At 43.1% G+C, this 12,121-nt stretch overlaps 1 protein-coding gene across 5 annotated transcripts in view; it reads right to left on the reverse strand.

The window, feature by feature from the left end:
- The window catches only part of st18 (ST18 C2H2C-type zinc finger transcription factor), a 51,986-nt gene that overhangs the window by 16,425 nt on the left and 23,440 nt on the right, over window positions 1-12,121 (reverse strand). For 4 of the 5 annotated variants that reach the window (XM_087810679.1, XM_087810677.1, XM_087810678.1 and 1 more), the window contains exons 2-5: window positions 3,240-3,364; window positions 1,989-2,037; window positions 1,733-1,763; window positions 908-1,095 (exon numbers count right to left, since the gene is read on the reverse strand). In XM_087810679.1, the coding sequence (XP_087666805.1) occupies window positions 908-1,095; window positions 1,733-1,763; window positions 1,989-2,037; window positions 3,240-3,364 (393 nt within the window). The remainder of the gene's footprint in view (window positions 1-907; window positions 1,096-1,732; window positions 1,764-1,988; window positions 2,038-3,239; window positions 3,365-12,121) is intronic. The other variant, XM_087810680.1, reaches the window with a different exon arrangement.

The following is a 12,121-nucleotide window of genomic DNA, read 5'->3' on the forward strand; positions in this document are numbered from 1 at the left end:
GTGGTTTGTTGGAACAGGTGAGCGGTTTGTTCTCCAGAACAGCCATTACCAGCTCTCTGCAGCAGGACTGCAGTTGGCGCCGTGAACACTCTGTGTCTCCACCAAACGAGAGGCTTATTTCTTTTTTTCTCACAAAAGCAGTCATGACTAGTTCCCTCTGTTGAATTCTTGCTGCTGCCTCACATTTCCAATTTTATTTTGACAGAGATTTCCTCCAGAATCTAACAATAACAGCTTAAGAAAGCGAGTGTTTATCAACATCGATGCTCGTCTGACACGCGTGACTTTGTCGTTTTCAGCCAGTGTTTGATTTTGTTTTAAAGCTGCTCTAAATAAAGACACTCGTCAACAGTGGACGACAACACACACTCACACACTCACACACACTCACACACTCACACACTCACACACACTCACACACTCACACACACCACAACAAAAACACGGCCTTCAGCGTGGAATCGTTGTGATAGTAGGAAACAAATAATGTCCAGCTTTATTTGTCGACACAATAATGAGCCGACATTATTCCTAATTATGTATTAGTGTGTGTTAGGCCTCGCACCAGCTTTCAAAGGCACAATTACGTGTGTTGCTAAGTTACGTGGTTAAAATATACCAATCAGTGCTGCTGGACAAGGACGTGCTGTGTTGCCAAAACTCTGCAATGGTGAGTCTGGCCTGAGCTCAGGAAGTTTGATCCCGGCCCAGAGAATCCAGATCAGCTGTCAAAACTTCCATTTGTGGCGGCGAGACACAAACCCGGAGCGTCTTCCACTTCCACCGCACAATGAGTGCGGCGGCTGGCGGCCGCGGAGCCAGGCGGATATGAATGCAACAGATGGGATTTTAAAATTCAGCGTCAATTGTTCATCAAAACAGACAAAACAACAGGACATCTGTTTACCTGCTGGAGTGTCAATGTTCCTCGGCTCGTCTTTGTGCCGCCGTGTCGCCACGTCCTCACTCTCCTCTTCACAGGCCGCGCTGGGACTGTAGTGGCGCGGCTTCATCAGCAGCGACTTCCTCTTGTTGATGGGGGCGCCCTGCACCCCGTCTGCAGCGCCCCGCTTACGAGCCGAGGACCCGCACGGGCTGAGAGACACGAGAGGTCACGGAGGTCACTGGATCATGAATGTTATTTACACTTGAGTTGTTCCTGATTTAATCCAGCCTTTGTATGAAAGTCAACAGCATCTTACTAAGTGTAGTTTGATGGTTTTCATAATTATTTTGAACCTTAATTCAAACTCATTTGCTGAATATGTTATAATTTCATAGTTTCCCAACATGTCTTGTACACGTGTGACACACACACACACACACACACGCACACACACACGTATATATATTCGTGCTGCACTTGTAACATTCTCCTCATGTGACAAAAGCTTGTGTGCGTCCATGTGTGTGTTCGGTCATTGTCGCCAGACTCTGGTTGCAGAAGCTTGGGGTGCATTTGCTTCTCGACGAGGAATTATTGCGACTTTTGAAGATGATGTAATCATGCGCGGTTGCTCCTTCACCAGCTCTTATCCTCCCACACTTTTCCTTTGCTGATTTTCCACGCAGCCGTCAGGCAAAGTCTTTCTCAATGAAAACTAACAGCATTAGCTGCAACTTCCTGCTCTGCAGCAGCTGCTAATCAATGATTTTCCCTTTTTTAGAAACTTTTCAGGAACCGTTTCGTCTTTTCATTTTTTGTTCCGAGGCAGAAATGATGTTTTCTTACCTGAACGTGTCGGCGACGCAGTCCTTCATCTCTGTGACACACACATAATGAAGTCAGGTTCACCACAGCGTCCATTAATATACTTTTGATGATGTTTATTTGAGTGGATTATCAATAAGATGTTGATACATTTGTTTCACTGTAGAGAAAGTTTCTAGTTCAACTGACTGATGATGTTTCGATGAACAAACGTTCAATTCAAACACTTGTAAAGCATCGTGTTCGGTGTGGATGAAAGATTCTTGTAAACTCTCACCGTGATCGTTGACACTTTTCAGAGTTTGTTCGTCTCCGTCTGATTCCATCTGTGAAGAGAGAAGTTGATGATGATATTTCTTCACCTTCAGAGATGATTCTTATCTCCATCATTAAACAACGTCTTCTTAGTATTGAAACACACTCAGTTGTGTAGTCAAATAAAAGTGATCATATTGATCCGTGTGTGTGTGTGTGTGTGTGTGTGTGTGTGTGTGTGTGTGTGTGTGTGTGTGTGTGTGTGTGTGTGTGTGTGTGTGTGTGTGTGTGTGTGTGTGTGTGTGTGTGTGTGTGTGTGTGTGTGTGTGTGCCTCACAGCCTTTTTTATCATGGTAGATTTGAGTGAGAAACACAAGTGTTGTTCACACAGACTCACAAACAGGCTGGACGACAACAGTCGGAGCGAGAGAAGTTGTAATGAGACGACATAATGACGTTAAAGTAGTGAGTGTGTTTAGATAGTTGCTCAGATCCAGCCACTCTGTTGCTTGTGGCTCCCAAATAAAAGCTATTAAAGCTAATTATTCCAGCCTGATGGTGGCGTATCGTGGTCACAGGCCAGCGAGACGTGTGAGTCACAGGATACGCTGCTACTTTTCTCTGGTAATGGGAAACATGACTCCTCTCTCTGGTTTGCTGTTGTGATTGAAGGCACTGACCTGTCATACATTTATAATAGGGGAGCAGGTGTGGCAGTGATGGACCTTAATTTCCTTTAATAAACCTTTTATGTGGCTCACTCTTAATGCCACGCCGGGCCCTCAGAGGTCCTGCTCGTAATGGCTTCATTACTTTTGATTACGACGGCTCGTCCACACAAACAACGGCAACACTATAGATTACGTCGTGTCAAATAAATGTTGCTCATTAGTTCAGTGTTTTTGTTGTTGACTTCACTCTTTCTTTGTTTCCTTCTTTACAATATATTCTTCTTCACAATATACCTTTTTTTAGGATGATTTTCACTTCATGCTAAAAACATCTTGTGTTGTTAATGATGGACAGAGCGAGGTCCGGGGGCCGCGCGCAGGCCTTGACTGGATTTTTGTGTCGTGTGTTTATTTAATTTATTTATTTAATCCTTTATTTATTCAACTCTTACTCAAACTTCCTACAGTTTTATTTGTAGCTTCATGTTCCTGGAAAGTAAATACAAAAAACATTTTGTAACAAATGATCTTCTTTTTTTCCGTCTGTAAATAATTCCATATTTTCATGATTTAAAAATGAATATAAATATTTAATATATCACCTTCTCTACCTTGGGTTGTTGCTTGATGATCGATCTGTCCGACGGGTTGCCAGGTCCACTCTGTCCCCCCCGATCAACACGTACACACTTGTTGTGTCTCAGGACACGATCATGTACTTTATTGCCTGCACAAGAAAACACAAACACAAACACAAACATAAAGTGACTAATTACAACAAAACCAAGATAATGTGTACATTAAGCTGCAACTTCTTAGGCCTCAGTATGGAATTATTTATTTGTGTTTGCTTTGAAAAACACACTAATTACTGCTCGCGGACAAAAGTCGTCAGAAGAAAGACGTCGGGGCGTCACAGCGGCTCATTAGCATATGAAAGGAGGGTCTCATCATGTGCTGAATCATATTCTTCAGCTGCTTCTGCCTGGACCCGTCCTCAGGGGAGAGTCCACGGAGACCCCAGACTTTCTGTGTTAATCTGGCCGTCCTTGAGCCCGCCCAGTCCCCCTCACCCGCCCAGACCCCCTCAACCAGACCCCCTCAACCAGACCCCCTCATCCAGACCCCCTCGCCCATCTGCCTGCTCCCACCACAGACCCTCCCGTCCACGTCATGAATAACCATCTCGGTGATGATGGTTGTGACCGGCTCGTGTCTCGTCCTCTTGTTCTTGTGATCCTTGTGTAGATGCAGCTGCAGCATCTTCACAGTGACCTTGAGTCTTTGTGTCCTCGTGGTCCTGGTGGTCCTGGTGGTCCTGCATCCGTGCACTCGGGACCCTCTGCTGTAATTAACTGAGGCCGACGATCCCTCGTCAGAGTGAAAGTTAGATTCAATATACGTTTGCTTTAGATAAGCCGGAGCCGGCGAGATGATGGAGGCGAACGAGATTACAGGGAATAAGATTTGAAATGTCAGAGCGACTGCTGTGATTGGACGAGTGTGTTAATGTCATTATGTGTTTGATACAATACGTACGTAAACACAGCGGCTCTTCTTCACCTCAATGGTATCATCGTGAATTATAGTCGACGGATGGATGCTCTGTGCAAGGTCACTGTGTGTGTGTGTGTGTGTGTGTGTGTGAGAGTGTGTGTGTGTGTGTGTGTGTGTGTGTGTGTGTGTGTGTGTGTGTGTGTGTGTGTGTGTGTGTCGCCCCCCTCGCTCGCCCACCTCCTCCTTATCCCCGCGTCTTGTTTTTGTTTCCTGGTGCAGAAAAGCACACGGAGCGAAGGGTTAAAATTGGAATGGATTTAATTATGGAATGAATGGAATTATAATGTGCCTGCAGCAAGTTTTCCTCCTTATTTATTAAAGCAGCTGATGGGCCAGGTTTGATGAGCCACTTCTGGCATAATTGAGTCATCACACAAAGAGGGTTCCTCGCATTCAGAGTGGTTTTATCAGCAGCAAACAGACCTGATTACTGGCAATTACACTCTGATCTAGAGGAAGGAGGAAGAAAGGCTGAACGTACGGCGTCACTCGTGTGTTTAGAGTTTACCTCGGCATCGTTTTCAAGACTTTATTTACTTTCATATATCCGCTGGTCGCACGCGTGCAGGTGTGTTTCAGAAGGTCCGCCCACTGAAATCTGTCTCGCTGGGAAGGTGAGACTTTACCTGATGATCGCACCTTCACTGTGAGGCAGGTGGCGCTAGACACAGACAGAAGGTTCTTTTTTCATGCAGACGAGAAGATCTTTGAAGAGGATCAGATCTACTTTCAATAAAACACTCGTCGTTGTGAAGCTTTTTATGAAACTTTTCTCTTCAGCGGTTCATTCAACGCCAGGAATATTCAAGAGTTGAAGTGTTGATAATACTAGAGTCTGAATGAAACATTTCATTCACGACAAGAACCTTCTCAACTGCTGCTTCAAGAATCTTTCTGGGTCAAAGTTCACTCCGAACTGCTGCCTGAAGCGTTGGTTTTCTTCACTTTTGAACCTTTTTTATCCACTAGATGTTCAACAGCTGCTGATTCATAACTTTCTGGATCTTTCTCGTGTCATTTTAAAGATGCGGTGAAAAGTTTGTGAAGCAGATGTTCAGTGTTTCCACCCGTTTGGTCTGCTGTGGACACTTTGATGCCACGAAACAAGTCAAATTGTTTGTGAAGGAGTTTGTGAAGCATCTTCTGATCCTTGGATTCATCAGACTCACAAATCTTGAAGTCAACTGTGATTTCAGATATAACAGCCTCACAGCTACCCTGACGGCCAAGCAAAGTGTTTGTGCCTTTTGCCAAAGAGTACTTTTATGGATGAGCGTATTGGCATCTTCTCACTTCTCCAAGACAGCGAGGCTTCAATAAAAGAACAGAGCCACAGAAATCTTAACAGACAATTAGATGCTGGCGCTGCTGCCGCTTCAATCATTTGTTGTGATGGCAAAACTACAGGGGAAACTTGTTATTGGAGCCAGTTAGCAAGAGGCCCATAAAAGAGTCAGATGGTGACACCTTTGCCGAGGTGATTCATGCATCTTGTCATCGCTCTCCAAAGTCACGCCGAAGCCTTCCCTCTAAATTGAGTTCATCTGGAGCCGGACCACACGCCGCCGAGTCCACATCGTTTCTTCTCGCATCAAAGCACCCATTTCTCTTTTTCACCAAATTTCTTTTAGTTCCATTATGTTACGAAGCTTTGGATGATGAGCTATTTTAGTCCAGCCTTTCAATCCAATTAAGAACAAGCAAAATATTGGGACAAACAGAACCGGCGTCGTCGTCACTAACGCTGGCGCCGTGGAGTCGCTGGCGTGTTCGTCTCAATCTTTGCGTCGACGCACGAACCTGTCTGGAGCGAGGACAGGTGTTTGGGGGAAAACAAGTTCCAGCCCCGGCGAACAATGAGCAGAGTAATCCAGCTCATTGTTGGTCCGAGGAGGTTTTCACGCGGGAGGTCCGCTGAATGCTTCCAGGTGGTCGGCAATTTGAGAAACGTAGTAACCGTTCCAGCTAATCTCGCGGCACAAAAGGCAGGTCTCGGAGCTGGAGGCTCTCCGGGGCGACGGGGGAAAGTTTGGGCGACGAGAGGAGTCAGAGGCGGCGCCGCTGATTTCTAATCAGATTGCACTGAAGTGAACAGCTCGCTCGGCAGCTGTAGTCGTCCAGGGTTAATTACCTTCAGTGCTCGCTGTAAACGAGTCAGCTGGTCCTGTCATTAAACAACTCTGTCTCGCGTCTGCGTCCAGGACCAGCTTTAGCTCTTGACACACCTGAGAGTCCAGGCCGTGATCGAGTGCGTCTCTGCTGTGTTAGCGCGTCTGAAGACGCTCGCCGTACAGGCCGACGCCCCCTTTTTTTCACCTGTGTCGGCGTGATGTTGACATGATGTCACAGCTCGTCCTCGACATCACCTGCCGGGACATTTGCAGCTGATGAACCATACATTTGATTCTACGAGGCGCCGCAAGTTATGAGCTTCACAAACCTGTGTTCGTAGTATTACTGCGAGTACTACTCATCACCCTGTGTTCATAGTATTACTGCGAGTACTACTCATAAACCTGTGTTCGTAGTTTTACTGCGAGTACTACTCATCAACCTGTGTTCATAGTATTACTGCGAGTACTACTCATCACCCTGTGTTCATAGTATTACTGCGAGTAGCACTCATAAACCTGTGTTTGTAGTTTTACTGCAAGTACTACTCATCAACCTGTGTTCGTAGTTTTACTGCAAGTACTACTCATCACCCTGTGTTCGTAGTTTTACTGCAAGTACTACTCATCACCCTGTGTTCGTAGTTTTACTGCAAGTACTACTCATCAACCTGTGTTCGTAGTTTTACTGCAAGTACTACTCATCAACCTGTGTTCGTAGTTTTACTGCAAGTACTACTCATCACCCTGTGTTCATAGTATTACTGCAAGTACAACTTGTAGCCAAACCTGGAGTCGCTGAAGCTTCGGAGGTTTTCAAACATCCAGGTCAGGAAGTCAAACCGGAGAAAATATTATCAATAATATTATTGTAGTCCGAAGATTACGGTACATTATATTCATAAATACAAATGTGAACAGAAATGAACGATTGATTTTAAAAATCAAACGAAAACATTTGTCTCTTAAGATGATGTCAAGTGAGTGAAGAAAGTAGTTAATAAATATATATACAGTATATATATATATTTATAAAGATCTTTTTTAAATATGGATATTTTTGTGACATATTTCAAAAATATCGATCGTGTGTAAATGTTTAAACGACCATCACTGATTACAGCTTTATTTTATAAACGCTTCTCGATGAATGAAAAGATGGTGAAAGTGAAGATTGAACGTCGGATCAACAAGATTCATGTGTTTCTCGTGTTCAGACGTTTGTTTGTTCGCGTTAAAAACGCTCGGAGATCGTTTCGCCATCGATTCCCAACAATCTGTTTGCTCAGTGGCTCAGGAAGCTGAGGGAGTTTAAAGTGGTTTTTCCGCCACTGTAGGTTGAAATCCCTCGGCCACCTGGATTACAAACTCTAGTCCTTTAACTCATGCCAGTATAAATCCGTGTTAACTCGGCTTTACCTCTGGCATATGATTCTCAATCTGCGTAAGCTTTGTTTGGAAGGAGACGAACATAAGTATTCGCAGCAGGAAGAGTTTCTGGCGAAGAGTCGAGCGAGTAAACAAGGAGGAGAAACATCAGTTTATCAGACGGTGACGTCGTGTGACCGACCACGACCAGGTAGAAGAGTGTGCGTCGCCATAGCGACGGATACAAACTCAGCTCCATCGCACAAGATTCGGCGTATTGTCCGAGCGACATTATTTGCACAGTTGTTCAAACACACGAGCTGGTCCCGGACCAAGAGCCACCATGATAAAATAAAATATGGCACGAGCAGCCTGGAGGATCTAAATTAAGTATTATCCAATATCCATACAATCTCTCACACACACTCACACACACACACTTCTGGGCTAAGCCAGACTATTTTGTACTTAAAAGGTTAGCAAGGCTGTTTTGTGAGTTTGATCCAGACTCGCCAAACCAGCAGATGGTCCATGAATATGATTATATGCCCCAATAAAAGAAGTAATCTTTAACAAAATGTAAATTTGACTTAAGTCCAGGCTTTAATAAACACCATGGACTTTAACCCACTTTCCGAGCCGCGCATGATAAGCTAATGCACGTCTTTTTTTATCTTTTTATTGTCACTTAAACCAGTAACAAGTAAAGATCGTCTTCCAACGATTTATTTTGACGTGTTCGTGACGATACACTCGACTTGTTGCTGTTTGCAGAGAAACGACACTTTATTTCATTTAATAATAATATCATGGAAGCTTCAATCATTTAACATCACGTTGATTTAACGCAAGAATCACTTCATTATCATTTAAACACTAAATATTTCAATCGTACATCAGAGTCAAATATTAACGTAATGTATGAAAAACATTAGTTTTTATTTTAAAACGTTAAATAACATTTTCTGCACTTTCACCAAAAATATAGTTGAACTTTTTCTTGAATCACTACTTTTGGAACGAAAAGAAAATCCGTGATTATTTTAACTATTATTGGTAATGAAAATCTGTTTTTCTAATCCATCGATTTATTATTGACTCATCTTTCAGGCAGTTTGTTAACGAGTGGTTAAGAGTTAAAATGAACGAGTGGTTAAGAGTTAAAATGAACGAGTGGTTAAGAGTTAAAATGAACGAGTGGTTAAGAGTTAAAATGAACGAGTGGTTAAGAGTTAAAATGAACGAGTGGTTAAAAGTTAAAATGAACGAGTGGTTAAGAGTTAAAATGAACGAGTGGTTAAGAGTTAAAATGAACGAGTGGTTAAAAGTTAAAATGAACGAGTGGTTAAGAGTTAAAATGAACGAGTGGTTAAGAGTAAAGATGAACGAGTGGTTAAAAGTTAAAATGAACGAGTGGTTAAGAGTTAAAATGAACGAGTGGTTAAGAGTAAAGATGAACGAGTGGTTAAAAGTTAAAATGAACGAGTGTAAGAGTAAAGATGAAGAAGATCGTGGGTTGATCAGAGTGAAGAGACTCACCGAACCTCGTCCTCCTCCTGACACGAGGATCAGTCTCTCCAGGACCGTCCTCACTCGTCTCCTCACTCGTCTCCTCACTCGTCTCCTCACTCGTCTCCTCACTCGTCTCCTCACTCGTCTCCTCACTCGTCTCCTCACTCGTCTCCTCACTCGTCTCCTCACTCGTGTCCTCACTCGTCTCCTCACTCGTCTCCTCACTCGTGTCCTCACTCGTCTCCTCACTCGTCTCCTCTCTCGTGTCCTCACTCGTCTCCTCACTCGTCTCCTCACTCGTCTCCTCTCTTGTCTCCTCTCTCGTGTCCTCACTCGTCTCCTCACTCGTCTCCTCACTCGTCTCCTCACTCGTCTCCTCTCTCGTCTCCTCACTCGTCTGCGTCGCTGACTGTCTCTGATATTCAGCCGACGCTTCTTCCCTTCATTCACTTCACAACCAATCTCATTAGCCGCCGCGGATACAATGAGCGCGTTCTTCCTCCTGCGATGATGCTGAAGGTGAACCTCCAGGGCTTTTCCATCAATCAAAGCCACAAACTCAAGAGTTTGCTCATGGTTTTATATTTTAAACTGTGAATAAAAGTTGACACGCGTCACTAAGATCAATGTTTGTGATCTGAGTGTGTTCGTCGCACACACTGGTCCGGAGTCGTGTTGAATAAACGAGTGACTGAAGTGTCCAAAGGTAACTCAAGTGAACGTGAGGACATCTGTCCTCGGCCTCAGGGACGCGTCTCTCGGACGACTTGACCTCTGTTAGTGAAGACAAAACAAATGGCAGGAACAAAAAGAGCGGCTCAGCCCGGGACCACGAGCCGGGTCACTGGAGAGGTTCCAGACAAACGCCACCGTGGGAGGGAGGAAGAATAAAAAGGACAGAATCTCATTTTAACAGACCGCACACAATCTGGGCTCCCAGAACTATCTCTGCCTGACCGCCTTCTATTTATCCCTTATCAGTGTTTACCAACCGCTAGTTTTCTTTCATTCACACTGTGAGGCAGTTCTCTTACTATCAGTCAACAGCTGACACCGTGGAACAGCCTCAAAGGCGAGAGGAAGGGATCAAAACTAAACCAAAGCTGTTTAAACAATACAACAGAGGAAATAAATTCATAAATCCTAATTCTTCTCGGCCCACAAGGGTATAAGCAGATCCTTTCTAGTGAGGCCAGCAGAGCCGGCGCAGCCAACGAGGTACAATCAAGGTAGACGCGCAAATATATTTGGACAAAAACACACACAGGATTAAAAACATCTCATGTAATATTAATTAGGAACATTTCGCGTCCGTGTCAGAGCAGCGTTAGCATTAAAAGTTGACTTTGATCATGTTTTTAAAAACACGGAACAAATGATGCATCGAAAGAAAAACATGTTTAAATTAAATCTCCTTCATTTGTTTTATCAAATTGAAACGAGTGAAAGATCTGGGATTAATAATCTGTAAATGTTTAAAGCTCCACCTGACACACACACACACACACACACACACACACACACATTGTTTCTCTGATAACTGTGTAAAAGTAAGTAATTAATAACATTTATCCGTCGACAGCTGCGCGACAGCAGATGGATCGTTTCAGAGACTTTGTTGAATTAAATCCACGTCATTCGTTTCCTGGATTAACTGTTAAACAGGTAACATCCAGTCAACGTGGAATTATTGACATCCATTCACCAGGACTTGATTTCTGTTGGTTCTGGTTCTGGTGGTCCTGAGCGTCCTCAGGTACCACGGACAGTTCCACCAGGAGCCGCGAGTGTTGACGGAGAGACGCACAATGACTTATCTCAGGCCCGCACACACACACACACACACACACACACATGCTTGTGTTTGTGTAATTAACACGACGTGAGCAGGTGTCGCTTCACGACCTCACTTGGTTCTTTAACTTTGTGAAGTTTGTTCAGCAACACAACGATCAGACGCACACGTTTGGAAACACAACTCTTTACTCATCACACACACAACTGGAAAAAAGAAGAACGCAAACAAAAGCAACATTTGTTTATATTTGTTTAGGTTGAATAATATTTGTGAATATTGTCGAACGTTTGTTGATGTGTTTGAATATTTTTGTAAACATTTGTCGTATTTTAAATCTAACCAGTGATTAGTTTAGTTTAACTAGTTTAGTTTGTGTTTCATTAGAATTGTTGTGTCGCAAACAAACCAGTTTCTCGTTGTAATTATGGTTTGTTTAATTTAACGTACGCCGTAAACAAACTGAGAGTGAAAGATGCAAATTATATAAACTCACATTTATTGTGTATTTATCATCGTTTATATATTATATTTAATCACAAATGTAGATTTTTTTCTTATTTTAAACGTTTATTTATATAGTTTTCAATTATTCTTTTAAATATATTTAACATATAAAACTGAATTATTTATGATTTAAATCCGTGAGTCAAATATTGACTTGAACATAGTCTTGAATAAAATGATTAAAACATGATAATTATAATTAAAATAATAATATGTTTACTGTTGTATTATAATGAAGTAAATAAAGTCAACCTGACATTTGACTCTATTATTATCAACATGTTCTCGCGACGCTTCACACAAAAGTACTTTCATCTAAAACTCTTTAAGTTGTTCTTTAACAAGTTTCACTTCACAAACGATGTCAACACGAGACTTTAACACGTTTGTCAACAAATACGATGACACGAAGTGACAAACGTTGAAGTGACTCTTCAAGCGTCTCTGGATGGGTTGGACTCTCGCTGCTCTGAGGTCAGATGGGAAGAACACTTAGAGCTGCTAACACCTCGTAACGACACAAATCAAACTTCTGCACCAACCTGGAGCTGTGATCCCAGAACTTTGATTCTCTCCAGAGCTGCTGCTTTGAAAGGTAGTCCCGGGAATATGACATCCTGAGCCTTTGACAGCC

This window comes from Callionymus lyra, chromosome 16 (genome assembly GCF_982586985.1).
Source record: "Callionymus lyra chromosome 16, fCalLyr1.hap1.1, whole genome shotgun sequence".
Lineage (NCBI taxonomy): Eukaryota > Metazoa > Chordata > Actinopteri > Syngnathiformes > Callionymidae > Callionymus > Callionymus lyra.